This window comes from Silurus aristotelis (assembly GCF_946808225.1).
Source record: "Silurus aristotelis genome assembly, chromosome: 3".
NCBI classification, from domain to species: Eukaryota; Metazoa; Chordata; class Actinopteri; order Siluriformes; family Siluridae; genus Silurus; species Silurus aristotelis.
In genome coordinates this window covers 21,134,347-21,154,691 of record NC_139576.1, presented here as the reverse complement: position 1 = coordinate 21,154,691, position 20,345 = coordinate 21,134,347, and the positions used below count along the sequence as shown (strand labels likewise).

The 20,345-nt window shown below is 38.1% G+C and overlaps 1 protein-coding gene across 2 annotated transcripts; it reads left to right on the top strand.

Moving 5' to 3' along the window:
- Positions 1-204: 204 nt before the first annotated feature.
- On the top strand, positions 205-19,608 carry stk24a (serine/threonine kinase 24a). Of its 2 annotated transcripts, XM_083536788.1 has the most exons (11): positions 205-1,018; positions 5,907-6,137; positions 10,715-10,771; positions 10,881-10,989; positions 11,111-11,268; positions 12,597-12,782; positions 13,341-13,486; positions 13,790-13,919; positions 14,371-14,439; positions 14,762-14,898; positions 16,554-19,608. In XM_083536788.1, exons 1-11 carry the CDS (start codon positions 974-976, stop codon positions 16,582-16,584), a joined length of 1,299 nt encoding a protein of 432 aa, XP_083392914.1. In that variant the 5' UTR covers positions 205-973; the 3' UTR covers positions 16,585-19,608. The 2 variants fall into 2 exon arrangements, with proteins under 2 accessions (XP_083392914.1, XP_083392915.1); XM_083536789.1 differs by lacking the exons at positions 205-1,018; positions 5,907-6,137 and adding an exon at positions 8,124-8,473.
- Positions 19,609-20,345: the final 737 nt, after the last annotated feature.

The following is a 20,345-nucleotide window of genomic DNA, read 5'->3' as shown; positions in this document are numbered from 1 at the left end:
TTTCAAATAGCACATTGTTCTACACCTAGTGCACTTCATAGGGTGTGAAAGCTGCAGTCCTCTAACTGATATAGTGCGCTTACATAATCACCGGAAGCCGATTGAGGATTCAGACAAAGGACCGGTCGTCAGGCAATTTTGTGCCCGTTTGTCAGGAGGCGTGGTTAAAAAAAAAAAAACCTTATGACGAAAGAGCGATTGGTCGTGGCGACTCGTTTGACTCCGCCTTGATATAATCTGAGGTTTCAATATGGCGGAAGGCTACGGCGAAAAATGAGGAGGAAGAGATCTGTTTAGTGTATTTGGTGGCATTTTGCATTTGAAAGGTTTTTAAGCCGTTTTAAATGTAGACGCAAACGCATCATTCGCTGGCTTTCGGATTTCGGACATTCGAAGGATCTGTGTAATATTGGCAGCTATTCGAGGCGGAAGTTGAAAGTTAGCTAACTAGCCTGCTGTCCATCCACAGAACTTGTGCGGCAGTTGGCAAAAAAATAACATAATCCTCTCCGGTCCAGTGACTCTGGCGGTTTATCGCACTTAATCATCTCAGCGCTGCTGCTCGAGTCTGGCGTTGTTTTATTCACTGAAGGACCACTGAGGAGCGGCGTTATGGATGTCGGAGTGGCCGAGGTGTAATTTCTCTATCGACCGTAGCTCGAATGCTAGCAAACCGACATCCCCGGAGTCATTGTGTTATTAAACTACGATCCATCTTTCTTACTGCAATATATTTCTTTTCGGGACTAAAAACAGTGGCGATTTAGCTAAGCTCGCTAGCCGTCCTCTGAACACACGTCAACTTGGACTGGGGACGGTTTTGGCTGAATGGACCTGGTTGGATGTTTGATTAGGTTTTAGTGTTATGATAAACCCAGCAAGCTAAGATAGAAACCACAGTGGTGGTCACGTCTGCTTGGATCTTTTTTTATTCTTATTCCTTTTGTTTTGGCCAAGAGACTGATCAAAAGCCATGGCTCGTCATTCTCCAGTCCAGAGAGGACTTCCAGTCATACAGGTAACAGATCCAACAGCATCATACAGTAGTACCGACCTGTAATGTGACATGCTGCATTTCAAAACGATATCACTGAGGATGTTTACTCTCCAGTAAATGTTTCACCTGAGCCTCTTTTTTGGGTTTTAAATACACCTGCTACGTGATTGTTAACCCTGGGAGGGTGTATGTTTTCCTATTTCTGGTGCATTTTATTTATTTTTCATGAAGATACACAGAATGAGGTTGTGTATGCTGCACACGATGGTAGTTCAGTTTCCTGGGGAGTTTCCTGAGCGCCACAAGTCATGAAACAACACCGGAAATAATAGTTGTGAGCTTTGCCGTGATGCTGTATGTGTTTTAATTGTTGAACAGTTTCATCCATAGAGCCTGGTTATACTGGGGCTTTGTTTAAATCAGAGGTCTTCAGTCTTATCTTCAGAAAGGACCAGTGTAGCTGCAGGCTTTCTCGTTTCACATTTCAACAGAGATTATAGCACACCTGGTCTCAGTTGTTTAATCAGTTTATGGATATTAAGTATACCTGAAGTGAAGGCCTGCCGGTACACCCACACCTTGCCTATAAGATTGAAGACCGCTGCTTCAGGAAAACTATGCGTTAAATAAATAGCATGATTGAGAAACTATCCTATTCACTTCACGTGAAGCTGAACCTTTGACCTCCTACACAGCTACACTGAGCGATGCTGAATCTATTCTTAATCCCATCAACTTCCATTTAGTGACTGAGATAGGGGGGGACTTGCACTACATAGTAAGGTTTATACCATTCAGCGGGAGTTCCTGTACATTCAGTGGTTCTGGGATTGATTTTAATCCACCATGAACCTGACAAGGATTATTAGCTACCAGAAGTGAGTGAGAATATAGGAGGATTCCCAAATTAGACCCATCTGGACTTTTTTTGTGAACTCAAATACAACAGTGAAGCGATTATCAATGTAATAAACGCTCAGAAACTTGGATCATCCGAGTGTAGAGTAAAGAAGCATTCCTTAAATTATTGTGAAAACAGAGTAAGAACATTTATATTTGGGTTTCCCTTGAAAATGCTATTATTTTGACAGGTAGTGGTGGGAGGTTTATCTGTGGAGAATCTCTTATATGGTTTTGAATGTAGAGCGGTGTCTTGACATCTGTGGGGAAAAAAAGCAATGTTGTTTTTTTTTAAAGAAAATGTTTTATTTCTTGCCAATCTTCTGTGGCAGAGGGTGGACAATTCTGGCAGTGGGGTTGTGTGTAGTGTGAAGATAGTGCTGTATAGCCAGGTATGAAATCAGAAATGTTCCCCCTTAATATTTTAATCCATATTATACACAGCAGAACTAAGCTTTGACTTTTGCCCTTTTTAAAAACAAAAAATCTTTGGGTATCTGTGTTCTTAAGAGGAACATAGTCATGTAAGTCATATGATTTATAATCAGTCAACCATAGTCATACTTGTGTATTGGTGACATCATTATTAGTATTCACACCTGAGAGGTTCTCTGTTATGAGCCCTGGGAACAGTTCCTGCTAGTCTTGTTGCATGTGTATTGAACTGTGAGATTCTGCGCCTGGCCTGGCTTTAGAAATGTCAGTAGCGGTTGTGGTATAGCCTGTAGGTCTTGTGTCGGATCAGATAGGGCTTTGAGGTCAAGACTCGAGCACAGGCTGCTGACTGACTAAACATTATGTGGGTTACCAGCTCTGCAGCCCTTTCCTTTCTGCCCTATGTCTGTCACACAACCATTTACTTTTCTGGCTGTCCATTCTGCTGCCGTGACTGCTGTTTTTTATTTGTTCTCAACTCAGCTGGTCTTAGTATTTCTAAAGCTTTAGTATGCAACCAAATAATTGAACTGTAGTTACTGTTATAAAAGGAAATGATCTAAGAGACAGACTTGCCATCGTAAACATTCTTCATGCATGCTGGATAACAGACAATGAAGTCAATGAAGTAAACATCCAGTTTAGCTTTTAACTAAAACTGAAAATACATTTACAGTTAAAGATTTCAGCTTATAAATGTCCTGTCTAATGCAACATTTATAACCTTAGTGAAGGTTCGAACAGAAAGCTTAGAGTTTAAACTACTTGCACCACTGGGCTGTCTATGATAGACCCCCTAACTTTAATCTGCGCAGTTGTAAGTCTTCAAATCAGTTGATATAAATATAAAATACAAGCCTAATCTACTTGTGGAAATGCAACATTGCTGCCGAAAAACTGTAAGTGGAAATTAATCTTCACTTTATTCAGCATCATCTACATCAGCCTCTGTCTCATCACCTGGGGTAAAATACAAGGTGGAAATATTTGCTAATCCAGTTTTTTCTGGTTCTGGCTGTTAATCTATTTTATTCATAAACAAAATTTTTCTTCATAAACCTCATAACTGTCCTATGTAGCTTTGTTTGATGATGTGTTATGCAGGAACATCACAAACATTTGGGCAGCCAGTGTCGGATCACACGTATCGCACAGATCCAGCACGTTTATAGCCATGTTTGAGCAGCCTTACTCCTTTTACCACCTCACCTCCATAGAAAAAGTGATCTTTGTAGTTGAGCCAAAATGAAAAGGCAGCCTGAATAAAACATTATTACATCTTATGTATTTATTTTGATGTCTCATTGTATTATAGGAAGAATTTTTCAAGCAGATTTCCAGAATTCAGCCACAGCAAAATCCTAACAGGTTTTCCCACACTACCACACACACAGCCATGTCCAAATGACTGGATTCCTCAAAAGCCTTTTAATGTCAACATTGCAGTCTGTAGTTTAAAACTAATTGAACAATTTGAATTAAAGTTGTCCAGATTAGAGCAGTTTTAGCTCACTGTTAAAGTGAAAGCTTGTTGCCAGATTGTGACGGTCAATTTAAAAAAAAAAAATTTCTCTCTGATTAGCGGTGTAGGGCTCCACAAGGCCCTTTACCAATTCAATTCAATTTTTATTTGTATTCCGCTTTTAACAATGAACATTGTCTCAAAGCAGCTTTACACAGATAATGTGGTGATTAAAAGTGAATATGTTCTTTATGAGTAAGTTTGTCCCTGATGAGCAAGCCGGTGGCGACTGTGGGAAGGAAAAACTCCCCGAGATAGCATTAAGAAGAAACCTTATGAGGAACCAGACTCAAGAGGGAACCCATCCTCATCTGGGTTGCAGTGATGATGATCAGAAGCGAACTGTATTCCTGAGTCAGTGTAGAAGACTGTTGACATTAACTACAGTCCAATCCATCCTCAAAGTGCCCGTTCTTACTCCGGAATTTCATGGAACCACCCAAGGCGTTGATGAGAAACCGTCCCAAGCTGCACAGAGTGGCCTCCAGTCGACGAGAACACTATCCAGAGGCAGGCCTGGATGAAGTGGAAAGATCCACGGAGGGGAGAGGGGCAGGAACAGTGGTCACTGGAGCCTCAGGAGCAAGTTTAAAGAGAGAGAGAGAGAGAAAGAAAGAAAAGAGGGTGACAGGAAGAGAAGGATATGGATTATTAAGTATCCTTATTGTTGTATGAAAGTTAATGTCACTGTGCAGTTTGGACTCCGGCAAGACTCACTAACATCATTCCTTAAGATAGTGCACTCATTCACGCTAGATAAGTGTGTGTGAACAACGCCCCGTTTTACGGTTCGTGATAGTGTTTCACCTGACTGGCGTAGCCTGAATGAATAGTGTTCAGCCGAAAGAAAAGAGCTCAAATGGAGTCTATCAGGCAACAGGTACATTTCTTCTTTTTGTTGTAACCAATTGGCATGTTCAGTAGTGATGAGTTGCAATGCTACGATACAGTTTGGTCTGTTTGACCGAGATTTTAGGGTTTATTTTATTGTGTGGTCTTTGACTTCTGTGTATTTATCAGACTTGCAGTTAATTAATTTTGTTCACATCTTCATACTGTTACTGTTCTAGTGTATGTGCATTAAAAAAAAAAAAAAACCCTGTGTAAAGACTCTCAGTGACTGGGTTTTAAGATGATAGTCCAGTCCATTGCCAGTAAATGAAGGTGTGACAAAATGCATGTTGCGGCAGTATTTGATATGTTAAAACGCAACTCAAAATCAGTCCATGTAAAATAAAAAATGTGGTGAGAATTCCGCATTCTTATTCTGATCGTTTCTAACGTGAAACAAGAGTAAAGTTTTGGTAAACAATTACTGACAGACTTCAAACGTGAGCACTGTGATGTCTGCTGATGTACTTTGTCACAGGTTTTTTTTTTTATCAGTATATGTAGTTTGAGACCAAGTATAAAGGAGAATTTACTGGTATTTTATAACTCAAAAACTAGAGAAAACATTAATGAACTACAATTTTATAACCGGTCTAATTAATTGTCATTTCCGGCCTGTGTCAAATGTATATAAATGGCAATGCTGTTTTTTCCCCCTCCATTTTATTTATTTTACTTCTACTGCCCATATGCTATTCATTCAATGGAATGTGCAACTCAATTTTAGTAAGTTTTTATTATGCATGATTAAATATAAATATAAAGACATCACAGGCAGTGTTACAAAGAACAAAGCCATTGCTGCACAGCAGTTTGGTCATAGGCACAAACACTTTTGGTGTCCTTTTTTTTTTTTTTAGCCCTCTTAAATTGAAGACTACTTTTGTTGAATAGTTCATATGTGAAAAATCTCTTTGTGTTCTACATGTAAATAACACAGAGTTGCTCTTTAAGTTTTCAGTGAGGAGTAATGTCGATTACTTCATTACTTCATATCAAGTGTCCAGAATGTTTGTAAAAAGTTTTTAAGGGTAATATTTAGCTTGTCTATAGCAAGGTGGAATTCAGGCAGTGCAATTTTAGACTCAAAACAAGACATGGATTTGGTTATCAAGGATTTAATGTGTAATTAAAACTAAATTGTGTGTGTGTTTTTTTTAGAATATTAAAACTGATCCAGAAGAGTTGTTTACTAAGCTGGAGAAGATCGGGAAAGGCTCATTTGGAGAGGTGTTTAAAGGAATAGACAATCGTACGCAGAAGGTCGTGGCTATTAAGATCATTGATCTGGAGGAAGCAGAAGATGAGATTGAGGACATTCAGCAGGAGATCACTGTGCTGAGCCAATGTGACAGCCCCTTTGTTACAAAGTATTATGGGTCATATTTGAAGGTAAGTGCATTAAGGCATTACTAATAGCTAAATACTAAGAGTTAAAGCATAATAATGCACAGTTGGAAAGATGTGAGAACTTATAGTGCAGTTGTCCCCAACCTTTTTTGTGCCACGGACCGGTTTAATGACGGATCGGCCTTTAAGGTGTAGCGGATAAATACAACAAATAAAATGATACGGCCAGCATAAAAACTGGTATTTTCTAAATATAATAATAAACGTGAATCCACTGTATTGTGTTTTTGTTTCTTTTGCTAGCTTGGGGGGTTCAATTTAGCGCTAATGTATTATGTGTTACCGGCGGGAGCAGCCCCTTTAAGAAGGTAGGATGTAGACATGTAAGACATGTGACCGAGGCATCATGTCATGCATCAAGAGTGAATCATAGACAGATGTTGCAGAGAGAATCCGGTAATTTTCCAAAATAAAACATTGTTCAGAATCAGATAATAAATAAAACGTTAAACTGTTATAGTGGACTGAATGGAAACATGTTGGAGCTGGTAATTCAAAAACAAAAGTGACAGTGTTGATGGAGCCTTTGGACTGGGTGCACCTCTGGCAATGCCACCACTGTTGTTTGGTAGTAAGAGTTCTGACCAAAGCAGAAGGAAGTATACATATGTGGCCTTTGATCCTGTGGGTCCCATGAAAAAAACTGGAGAACAAATTCTTGAATGGGCTTCGTTTCAGCTTTTTCTACTACATTATTTCCTTCTATTCAACTTTCCATTTATGTGCTTGGATACAGCATTCTGTGAACAGCAGCTTCTTTAGCTCTGGCCTTTTGTGTCTTACCCTCCATGTGCAGGGTGTCAATAATCATCTTCTGGATAACTGTCAGGTCAGTAGTTTCCCCCATGATTGTGTAGCCTGAACCAGACTGAGACACCATTTAAAGGCTCACCTTTGCAGGTGTTTGGATTTAATTAGCTGATTCGAGTTTGACATCACGAGTCTTCAATAATAAACTTTTTCACAATATTCACATTTTCGGAGATACAAAATTTTGGGTTTTTATTCGCTGTAAGCCATAATCATTCAAATTAAAAGAAATAAACCCTTTGAACATACCAGTCTGTGTATGATGAATCTATATAATATACGAGTTCCACTTTTTGTATTGAATTACTAAAAAAAATCAACTTTTTAATGATATTCAAATACTTATTTAGATGTGCGTGTGTGTGTGTGTGTGTGTGTGTGTGTATATGTGTATATATGTGTATAATATATATATATATATATATGTGTATATGCGTATGTATGTATGTGTATGTATGTAATATATAATATATGACATACATTACATACATACACACACACTCCTGAACAAAATCATAAGACCGGGGGAAACTGTCCAAGTATTCGCATTTTGTGCTGGTGGAATATAACCAGGTTGTAAGAAGTGCTTCAAAATGTCAAAAGGAAAAAAAGAGTGAGACTGGCAATTTATTGAAAACTGCATTTCAACTTAAACAGGCTGTTCATCAGCTGATCAAAAGTTTAAGACCACAGCCCAAAAATCCCCACAACAGAACTAAAAGTGTCAAAAAAGGACTGAGCAGCCCTACTGTTCTTGTTCATAACTTCAAACACTCGTTTCGACATGCTTGATGCAACTGCTTCCATGTGTTAAAGCTGGCTTCTCGAAAGGCATCCACAGTCTGGAAGTGACGTCCGTTTTTGTAAACTTCCCTTGCATCCATCCCCAAACATTCTTAAAGCGATTTAGATCAGGGGAACATGCAGGATGGAAGTCCTTCAGTAGAAGTCCTTCAGGCAGCCGTTGTGAACTGCAGTGTTGTACTGTTGAAAAACCCAGTCATTACCACACAGACGAGGGCCCTCAGTCATGAGGGATGCCTGCTGCAACATGTCCACATAGCCAGACGCTGGTTGAGAACCCTGCACAACTTGAAGCTCCATTTTCAAATAGAAGGGGAAAAAGCACCCCAGATTATGATGGAGCCTCCTCCACTGTGCCGTGTAGAAAACATCTCCAGTGGGATCTCCTTGTCATGCCAGTATCCCATTGGAAGCCATCAGGACCATCCAGGTTAAATTTTTTCTCGTCCGAGAATAAAACTTTCTTCCATCTTTAAATGTCCCATGTTTGGTGCTCCCTTGCAAATTCCAAATGGGCAAGTTTGTGGTGTGGGTGGAGATGTGGCTTTCGAAGACTTTTTTTTTTTTGTTCTTTAAGCCCTTCTCTCGCAGATGCCGTCTCATGGTTATTGGGGTCCAATCAGCATCAGAAAGGGTCCTTATTTGGGCCGAGGTTCGGCCTGCGTCTTCACGGACCGCCCGTCGGATCCTCCGGCTCAGTAGAGGTGATATTTTTTGGGGTTTTACACTTGATTTTTTTGTCGCATAACTCTCAGGATCTTTTAAGAAATTTAAGATGACTGTCTTACCGCGTCTAACCTCGGCAGCATGCTTGTGCAGCTCAACAATCCTGACACCTTCAAAACCAGAAAGCCTTTTAGTTTTTTCCAACAGGAGACCATGACATTGTGACTGTCTGAAGGACAATGACATTAAAGCCATATTTTTGTACAGATTTAAATTTTTAAAGGCTGTGGTCTTAAACTTTTGATCAGCTGATAAACAGCCTTTAAGTTTAAGTGCAGTTTTCAATAAATTGCCTACTCTATTTTTTTTGTCTCTTGCTCTTGTTTCTTCTTTTGGCATTTTGAAGAAGTACTTACAACCTGGTTATGATCCACACGCCCGAAATGCGTATACTTGGAATGTTTCCCCCAGTCTTTAGATTTTGTTCAGGAGTGTGTGTGTATATCTATGTGAATATCTATGTGAGTGTGTGTGAGTGTATGTGTGTGTGTATGTATATGTGTGTACCGTTTTTTCCGGTCTATAAGCCGCTACTTTTTTCACACCCTTTAAACCCCGCGGCTTAAACAATGAAGCGGCTAATATATGGATTTTTCCTGGGTTTTCCCGGTTTCACAAACCTCAAGCCAAAAAACTGAGCCCCATAACATTAGACCAATGAAATTGCTGAACGGGTTCAGGTGAACCGATGAAATTCTTTATATTAAATCAGATGCGCTCCCACTGAATCAGGCCGCACCACATCATAAATATGGATGAGGTTCCTCTGACGTTTGACCTGCCGCTCACTCGGACTGTCAACAGGAAATGCAAATCATTCGTCACGCTGAAAACAACCGGGCATGAAAAACCGCACTTCACCTGTGTTCTGAGCTGCATGGCATCGGGAGAAAAGCTTCACTGATGGTGATTTTTAAACGCACGACGATGCCAAAAGAAAAACTCCTGAGATAAATTGTTGTGAAAGGAAGGAGGAAGACAGTGAACAATGACTTTCTTGGTAGGCTACTGTTTCGATACAAGCCGTGTATCAGACACATTAAAGCCTGTGTAAAGTTCATTAGTTTCAATGTAGACTTATTTTATTTATGTTCAAAATAAAAATCTTTGTAAAATTCAGTGGGTGCGGCTTATATTTTGGTGCGTTTAATAGTTCGAAAATTACGGTAATTACATTTTGTGTGTGTGTGTGTGTGTGTGTGTGTGTGTGTGTGTGTGTGTGTGTGTGTGTGTGTGTGTGTGTGTGTGTGTGTGTGTGTGTGTGTGTGTGTGTGTGTGTGTAAATTAATGCTGAGGGGTTATGTTACCTCTTAAAAATACCTGCATGGCTGTATTCTTTTGTATGGTCTTTGTATTCAAATTCCTCTATACAGAGTTTCACAGAGCATTCTCCGAATTAAGAGAAAATGCTGCGCATTGGACATTTCTGCCTTGACACACCTTTACAGCTGTCTAGAACAGACTTGCTTTCATTTTCAGCCCAAATTTCATTGTTGCTCATCATTTCCTCTCTGAGGCTGATTTTTTTTTTTTCGTTTCCTGCTGAGAGAACTCTGTGGTCACTGAAAGTCAGCAGTATACAGCAGGGATTTTCTTTTTATCCTATAAGAGCATATGGAGTATATAACATAGTTAAGCATAATTCCTTAATATGAAGATGAGGGAAGTTGCTAACCTGCTGATCCTTCGTAGAGTGTTATAAAACCCCATATACAAAAATGACACACCCCTTGGCTATGCTTCATTTTGAGTCATTTCATTGCAGAATTATAATATGATATCCAGAATCTTCAAGATACAGATCCTGTGTTTCCAGCTGCATGTTTTCTAATGGTAGAAACTAATATTGTTTTCTATGGTGTATTTTGACCTGGTTACTTGCTGCTCTATAAGATAAAAAATTGTCTATAAAATATTAAAACAAACATTTTTTATGGGGAAAAACTTTAAGCTTTTTATTATTCAATGTATATTGCATTTAAGCGACACCTGCAAGGGTGCATTTACGAAATCTATTTCGTTTAAGGTTTTGTAACTGCTTGCTGATGGTTGATGTTAAAACCTTTCATTTGCACTTCATTATAACTGAATGGTTATTCATATCTCAACTGTGTGGTCATGGTCACAGATCATGTGAGCTCTGCTGGGAGTTTAGGTGGCATGAGATGCTTCTAACATAATGTCCTACTGTCTCTGTTCTGCTGCTCTTTCTGTGCTAGGGCACAAAGTTATGGATTATAATGGAGTATTTAGGAGGAGGATCAGCGTTAGATTTGGTGAGTAGTATGTAACATTCATGCTCCTGTTTTTTTTTTCCGCTGTTCATTATGACGATGTAAAATGCTTATAAATGTAGGGTTTATCACACTGTCCCCTCTGTCACAGCTGGAGCCAGGGCCCCTGGATGAGTCCCAGATTGCCACTATACTGAGAGAAATTCTCAAGGGTCTTGAGTACTTGCATTCAGAAAAGAAAATTCACAGAGACATAAAAGGTTCTTTTAATACTATTGTGAATGCATTCAATCTATAATGTGTGTTGTGATTATAGCTGCATTTATTAGCTCTGACATTATAATTCACCTCAAAGACTAACGTGTGTACATACCTCTACAGCTGCTAATGTGCTGCTGTCAGAGCAGGGTGATGTGAAGCTGGCTGACTTTGGCGTGGCAGGCCAGCTGACAGACACCCAGATCAAGAGGAACACGTTTGTGGGCACACCGTTCTGGATGGCACCTGAGGTCATAAAACAGTCAGCCTATGATTCAAAGGTCAGAGCCCTTCACAACGCCAGATCTAATCAGATATTAACTCAGCGACACAATAAAATAGCTAACTAATGCTGATGCCTTTTTTGAGTGTGTACTAATAGTGTGACAGGCACCCGGGTGATCAGATAAGCCTTTCTTTATAAATTCAGAAATTTGATGCAATTTCCTTGTTTCTGTATGTGTGAAGAAGTCAGAGTGACTCGAAAATCAGATGATGAGCAAACATGCATCACTGTGATGACTCACATATAAAGGTCCTTATTGTTCTGAATAGTATGAAACCGCTCATTGAGTGTTGTGTAATTTATTTTTCATACAAGAGATGACTTGGTGGATGATTATATCATGTAGGAGAGATGCTTTTCATTCTGAAACTAGTAATTCACTTTTTGTTTTGTATTGAGTTATTGAAGAATCCCCCCCCCCCCATTTTATATACCTTTTCTCTTTTTGCACTTACTTTTCTTAATTTCACTGTGAACTATAGGAAGGTTTGTATTATCTTTTTATGCTATCTTAGGTATCTTTAAGAATGAATGTTTAAATGTATAATTTAAACAGAATTAACATTTTAATCAGCAGGTTATTTTTTTGGAATTGACTCAATCAGGATCTAAAAGCCAAGAGCAAATGTCTGAAATGGCTTTTTTTTTTTTTCTTATTTAAAGTAAATTTTATTTCCGCTGTGGCGACCCCTAATGGGACAAGCCGAAAGAAGAAGATTTAAAGTAAATTTTAATAATCTTTTATGCAATTCATATGCAAATTTGTAACAAGTTGGCTTGTTGGCAGTGGAGGACATCTCTGTTGATGTTGGCTTTTGTGTCACGTGTGGGGAGATTGCTCTAAAGCTGTTTGCGTTCTGATTTGGTTGTAATGTCCACAAATCCTAAATCCCTATACTCACCCCCACTTTTTAATTAGAACTAGTGCTTTATCTTGGTTGTTTATTAAAGTCTATAGGGTGGGATTTTAGGTGACAGGCAAACAAACTAGATATATTTGAATTCAAAATTAGTAGGAATAATGTTTTAAAAGAAAAAAAAGAAAAAAAAAGAAGCTAAGAAAAGTGTATGTTTGTGACTGCTTTCTACTACTTTGTTGTGATTATGGGTTTTAGTGTAGTCTGTAAAATTTGTAATAAAAGGATAATAAAGCTTTTACCAGCTGTCTAATGTATTTCAAATTGAATCATCCACATGCACTAGACTTTTTTTTTTTAATCGTTCACTGTATTTTCTCAGATGAAAGCGTTACGGTATTAGAGTAAAAGAATAAATGCATGTGAGTGTTGGTAAACTGTTTTATGTGTGGTGTTTGTGTTTCAGGCGGATATCTGGTCATTGGGTATTACTGCAATAGAGTTGGCCAAGGGAGAGCCGCCTCACTCAGAACTGCACCCCATGAAGGTTTTATTCCTCATCCCAAAGAACAACCCACCAACTCTGGAGGGAAACTACAGCAAACCGCTTAAAGAGTTTGTAGAAGCCTGTCTCAACAAGGAACCGAGCTTTGTACGTATATATAAACGAGTGTGTGTGTGTGTGTGTGTGTGTGTGTGTGTGTGTGTGTGTGTGTGTGTGTGTGTGTGTGTGTGTGTGTGTGTGTGTGTGTGTGTGTGTGTGTGTGTGTGTATATATATATATATATACACACACACACAACTATAAATTTTTTTTAGTTTGTTTTTTTTCTCTGCCTGATGCCAATATTTAGAAATAGGGGCAGCCGATATATGATGCTGATTTTTTTTGGCCCGATTTTTTTTTTTTTCTTTTTTTTTCTTTTTTTTTTTTTTCCTCTCCTCATGTCATTTTGAGTGTCAGTCAGCTTTAGTTTTTTTCTGCATCGTTGGCTCTGGTTGGACGCCAGCTGTTTCTCAGCTGATGATTGTGGCAGATGGAAACGATCCTTGCTTTGGATATTTATGGATCTAGCACTTTTAAATAAATAAAAATATAAATTTAAATATAAATAAATAAATAAATAAATAAATAATTAAATATATATACTTCTTGTTATCTTGAAGTTATCTTTTTAAGCTAATTTTCAATGTTTCCTTTTCTCTTCAGAGACCTTCAGCCAAAGAGCTGCTAAAACATAAGCTTATTGTACGTCATGCTAAAAAGACTTCGTACCTAACAGAGCTCATTGACAGGTACAAGAGGTGGAAGTCTGAGCAGAGTCGAGAGGATTCCAGCTCCGACGAATCTGACTCGTAAGCATCACCATTTTTTATTTATTTATTTTACTTTATTTCAGTTTAAGTTGGTCCAAATCAAAATTGGAAAAAGTGCCATAAACTACATATACTGTATGTGTGTTTAAAATAAGTACAGAGCATATTAATTCAAGAACACTGATTCAGTTTAAATGAGTAAACTGTAAACCTTATATTACTACACAGGATATACTGTCTGTAGCTTGGACCTTTAAAAATGTTGGTTTTACTACATTGAAATGTTTAAAGGCCATTTTTTTGACAATTCTAGTTAGAATCTGTCTCTGTGTCTCTACTCAGGGAACAGGATGGACAGGCCTCAGGTGGGAACGATTCAGGAAATGATGATTGGATCTTTACTATTAGAGAGAAAGACCCCAAGAAAATACAAAATGGAATCATGCAAGCATCAGAGCTGGACCATGGCGAGGTGAAGGAGAGAGAACTTTTTATTGCTGTTATACATGTGCATAGGGGTCCATTGGGGTAGGGTTTTTAAACAATGTATTGTTTATATTTTTTTGGCCTCAACAGTTTGCAGCACATTTTTATGTAGACTCTGTTAATGTCGTTATTTTGATTGCTTTTCTACAAAAAAACTACATTGTAATAACTGAACCAGACCAGTAACTGCAGTAGTATTTACTTTGTGTACTTTGAGGCATTACATTGTCATTGGTGGAATACTAGTACAAATCTTTGTGCACAAATGCATGTTAATATTTTTCTTCAAATCGACCAGGAGTTCATGTGTAGATTAGTTATTTTCAAAAAGCAAAACATTTTTAAAAGCATTATACATTTAAATATGCTAATTTAAATATCTATAACCCTGTTTCTCACTTGCTCTCACTCACATTGTTGGGTTTTCCGTGCCACAGGTACAGAGCAGCGCACAAAGGCCTTTGTCCAAGAGCTTGTCAACTATTATATCTCCGTTATTTGCAGAGGTAAGAACTTGATCACTTTTTTATGCACTAGATTTGGGCTAATCTAGTTATTTTTGCTGATTTTATTTTTAATTTTGTGTGTATTGAAAAACATTATAGTATTTGTCATGTGCAGGCTCCATCAGCAGCAGCTGCTTTGGTGCACTGTATTGACTTAGCTGCTAAATGAATCGTAGGCTGCTATATTGCCCTGCAGTGCAAAGCAGCAGTTTCCTCTTTCTAGACTTGTGTATGTAGGTCAAGAAAGCAGTTTGAGTACTAGGCCTGTTGCCTAGTACCTCATGAGATTTAACAGTTGCTCCTCTTTCTTTAACTTAATCAGTTGAAACAGAAGGGTGAAGCAAGTAATGGAAAGCCAGAGGCAGTCGAGGAATTGAGGGAGGCCATATTCTTGGCAGAAGAGACATGCCCAGGCATCTCGGACTCTATGGTTACAGAGCTAGTACAGAGACTGCAGAGGTACGATTTATGGATTTAATTTTCTCACTGATTTTAGTCATATTGTTTTGTCTAATAGAGGTAACTGTTGAGCTCAAAATAGTTTTTAGTCAATTTTTCACGTTTGTCTTGTATTAGCTGCTCATTTCCTTATTTCTAAATGGTTATTAAAATTAACTGTCTAATCTTAATTGTCTGATACTTGACCATAAGTTTAATGGAGCATCAGGAATGTAATGTAAACTTAGAGGTATGAATGGCCAGTGGTAGCATTCATCTGTGTGTCGCCAAATGTGTATACACTCAGATGTTCTAGTAGCAAACTTTTATATTTTGGAGCCAATTAGATTTCTAGAGCCAGTTGATTGTAAAAGAAACAGGAGTAAGTGGAAAGTGTTTTGCAAATGACCAGCAACTGACCGTAGTCATGGCTTTATCAGTCAAATGGCGTCTACATGTAACAGTAGGCAATAGGTGGCTGTTTATTGACGTAGCAGACGCTAGAGCAGGAATAAATGTCGAGTTTGTGATGTTCCACATACATACAATTATTTGCATACAAAGGAAATACAAAACTGCTGCTACCATAACTAAATGGAGATTTGATTATATTAATTATATTCATAAAGAAAAATTTAGTCCTGAGTGTTAATTGGCTCCAGTTTCCAAGATCAAAATTTCATTGAGGTAATTCCATATTAAAAGGGTTGTGTTCATAAAGTTTATGCTCCATAACCTTTATGCAAAATGTGATCTAGCAATGAGAATAGTGCCACACCAATCATAATAAATTGATCTTTTTTATTGATATGACTTTCTATTTATTTATTGTTTTTTTGGGGGGGTTTTCATGGAAATACTGTTTTGTGGCTGGGTTGGACCCCATTGCTGTGGAGCTTCCCAGCCTATCAAGATACAGCCTCAAAATTATTGTTTCAAAGCTTACGAAATATAATGTGAATATCAGATAATTACAAAATACAATCTCTAACATCCGATTAAACAACATGGTTCCAATAAAAGACCAATAAATTACAGTTCAATCATAATCTTTGGTATCAAAGTGAAAATAAATGCATAAAATTTCATATGGTATTTCATTGTTCTACTGTACTTTGATGACCTCAGAACTTCTTGACAGACACCAACCTCCCTTGTAGGCAAATATACTCACCTGTCTATAAATAAGTATAAATCTTTCTGGTGAAATAGCTTGAAAACTTTAGCCAATCAGCACCTTCATCACCTGTTTTCTAATTCATCTAATCAAAATCTGTAAGAATTGGCACAAATAATCTCGGCGTTCGATCGTTTCGAAGAATTTGTAGACCAGTGTTATTAAACACAGGGAGAATAAACACACATTTCTCTGTCTATTTGTTTTCTGCAACCTATTTTTAAACCATAGGTCATAATATCCCTGATCACGCTAAAAAAATGTGTATATGTGTAATATAATAAGTCTACGACAAGGCTCTCATTTCTATCCTTTAGCCGCCTTTAGCGAAATAATAGAAGGCTTTCGAGCTGTGATGGTTCTTGTTTTAAACACTAAAAATGCTAAATGACAGTCATATCTAATTCCAAATTCCAACTGATCACATATTGGATTGTATCATTTCTTCTCTCCTTATTGTTTGGACTAACTACAGGTATGTTCTGTGTGGTTTTTGCAGGTTTGCAGTTCCCCGGGGCTCCTCTCACTGACTGCTTGCTGTGGATTCTCCACTCTCCGCCCCTTTGTGCAGCTTCTCTCTCTTTATGCACACACACACACACACACACACTCACTCACCCACTTACTCACTTTGTACCTGGCACACTTTTTTTTTTTTTTTGTCCCCCTCAACAAAATTTGGTGGTTCACATATCCGGTGCATGGGTAGTGTTGTGAAGGTCTGCCTGGACTCAGACTCACCCCTCTGAGAGCAGTGCACCTTATTCAGCACACACAGGGGCAGAGCAGCTGGTGGTTGCACCAGCGTGTGCAGGTTCCTTCCAAACTGCATGTATAAAGCAAAATGCATCGTAATGACACCATTTTATTCTGAAGCGTCTAGTGAGTGCAGATTAATCGACTCTCGCGGCGTTAAATCCGCACTGATATCATTAATCCCTTTGCGCAGTCTAGCTGAACCAGATGGCTAGTTAACATTTCAGTAGAGCGTGCAAGTCAGAATGTAGTTGAAATGCAAGGAGTGGTTGTTTTATAGTAACGGTACATGAGTATTTTATTATTATTTTTAATATTGTTTCTTTTGTTCAGTCGTTATCAGCTGGTCAGTTTTGAGGCGATATCCTGTTTTACACTCGTTCCTACGCCAGTGTGAATTTTACATTATGGTGCATTCAATACAGTTCTGTAAAGTAGGCAGTCAGGTTCATTCGAATTTGGATATTTGGTGCAAACCAGGTATTGAATGTGTATGTGCAGTATTTGAGACCTTTAAGGTGTGTGCGTGTGTGTGACTGTGTGAGAATAAGTGCTGTAGGGGTCCCAGCAGTGAACCTTGTGATCTGAATTATTTCTCTCCTTTGGTTAATTTAGTTTCTTTCTTTTTTCCTTTCTATTTTTATTTTTTTTTAAACTCAGGTATTCTGCTCTCAGTAACTGGAGTCTTCTGAGAGGCAGACTGAGCGTGCTCAGCTGGGTGTGTAAATGTGTGTGTACATAGGCTTACAGACATGTCCTGGAGGTACGCTAATGAAAACACTGTGTTAAAAATGGCCAACTGCTCCTGTAGATACTGTTCATGAAGGTATATATGTAAACCGGCCATCACTGAGATTGCCTTGTCTTTTAGTTTGCTTCTTTTTTTTTTTTTTCTTTTTTTAATCATTTGATTAAATCTTTTTCATGTTTTAAACTGAATGCTGCCATTGGACTCGTTTTCACACATCTTTGTTTTCCTGTACCTTCACAGTGCCATTTGTGCTTCTCCACTGTTTCCATTTACTGTCAGTTTTTGAGTCCAGCACTTAGAAAATGTATTAAGTTCCAAGCCCATTTTTTCCACCTGATCATTTTAGTCATGAAACAAATAATGCTGTACTCTTGATTTTGTTCCTTTAACAGCGCCACGCTATTTCACTAAATTCTAGTATATTTGATTTGCTGAAAACACGTCATATGCCGATAAATCCTCACGTCTTCCTGGAAATCGAAACGGTACGCGTCGTACCGACAGCTTCTATTGCACTTAGATAACTGCCTTCTTATGATACGCGAATTAGCCATAAGACATAAGCATGAGACTTGTACAGTGCATTTCACCTCCATGCATACAGGACTGCTGATGTGAGCACCGTCCACGACCTCCACGAAGTCTAGCGCGTTCATGCACAACTCGATCTGTTTGTTGCTCACGTACATGTAGCGTCCGTAATGAAAAGCTAGCATCAACAAATGTTGTGGTAGATCTGCACTTGAGCTAACCCTCTTAACCCTAATGTTACCCCTCAGACTGGGCATTGATGCATTTATTCACCCGTTTTTTAAACATGTAAATCCAGTGATTAAAAGCTATCGCTTAAAAACAGCATGGGAATCTGAGCGTAAGGCGATTCTAGATAGATTTTATTTTCTAATACGTTCAGGGACGTGGATGCTATCACAAGCATGACGCATATGCATGTGTGTAGAAAGTGTTTCAAATTCTGAAATCCAACTGTTTCAATTCTTTGCGCTAACACTACTACAATTAGAATTTTAGTCCTTTTTTTTAGTTGCACAGTGTGCTCCAAAAACAGTTGTTCTTCAAGACTTCAACTTTTTTCAACAGTTCAATCAAATATGTGCGTTTCTTCTACCCCGCTGTAACCCCCGAGTAAAAATGGCACTGGGGTTTAGAACGAGATGGAGAACAAAACAATGACACTGACCATGAGACCAGTAAAAGCACAGAGAACCACGAGGAGTGATGATTTTTCATGTCGTCAGGTGGAAAGTAACTTTTGCTTTGTCTTGGTTATAATAAATAATATGCTTATAATATGGCATAAAAAGGCTACAGATGTAGAGTCGATCCTCAACTCAAGACTAGTTTGGAATTAAACGTTTAAAACTGAAGAGCATGTTCTTAAAGTAAGACTAGGTAATAATGAGGCAATGAACCTGATCGAAAACAATTGCTGAAAGAAACTGAAACGTTCGACAAGTGAAGCTGTTCAAATCATTGCTTGTTAAGTTTGTCGTTCTGTCTGTCTGCAAAACCCATAAATGGCATTTTATTCGAGGCAGAACTCTGCACCCACATTTAGACTGTCCTGTTGCTCAGCCTCTGTTTACCACAAAGTGCTTCCCTTTTTTTTTCTCTCTCTCTTATTTGCCCTTTTAGTTTTTTTTTTCTTCCGTTCATACTATTGATATTTGCACCTGAATGTGTCCCTGTGTGTAAGCTGTAATTTTAAATGAGATCACGGTTTGTCTTGTTTTATCTTTGCGACTGACCTTTCTTGAGTATGGCAATAAATTAGGCTGTCAGGTTTCTCAGCACAGATATATTCTATGGAACAGAATTCAATATTTTTATAAGTGTAAAGTGCAGTATTATCTCTCGAATGATTACACCATATGCTATCTAACTGATTTTCAAACAATGTAATTTTCTGTAACATTGCTGAGTGTATAGTCTTGTAAATAATTCTTGCTTTTGTCATCAGATATCAAGGTACTGAATTCCTTGCAAGCTTTCAAGTGATTTTAAGAAAAATAAAACAATGATAGTTTGATTTGATTGTTTTTTTGTTGTGTGCAAAATACTTCAGTTTCCATCCAGTAGAAGAGAAGTTTCTATTTACTCCTCATAAGAATATGCATTACATCGGTTCATTGGTCCATCTTTTTGCCTAAAAAGAAATTTGGTCCAGGCCTGGATACGAGCCAGACGACTTCAGTGTCTTTGCTTTAATAAGCACGAACAAATTCAGCACAGCAAGATTTATTCATACATCAAAAAAACAGATCAAAATTTCCTCACACTATATACACTTATTACATACAATGTTTATACACATATTACATATTTTATACAAGAAAAATATACATAAAAATGTAAACTTTTGTATACAAAAAATACCTTAGACATTAAACAAGACCAATAACAAAAGGTGACTAGATTATTAGCTCATCCTATCATTTAAAAACAGTTATACAGTACATTCACTGAGTATAGGAATTTGTCAGCCATTGTTCAGCTTTTAAGCGATTTCAAGTGCCAGCAGAGCCCTGAAGATGGCTTGCTTTAGAGGGTTGACAAGTTGACTGTGCAGTAAATCTCAATGCAACTTATATCCAGGTGTTAGTACAGCTGCAGGGATATGACACAATGGTGTGGAACCTAAAAAAATTTCTGATAACCATTTCTGAATCAAGAAATAAGTAAATATGCCTGCATGCAACCTTTGATTTATAAGAACAAATTAAAAGATGAAAATCACTGATCATAACAGCATTGATCCTTCGTGGG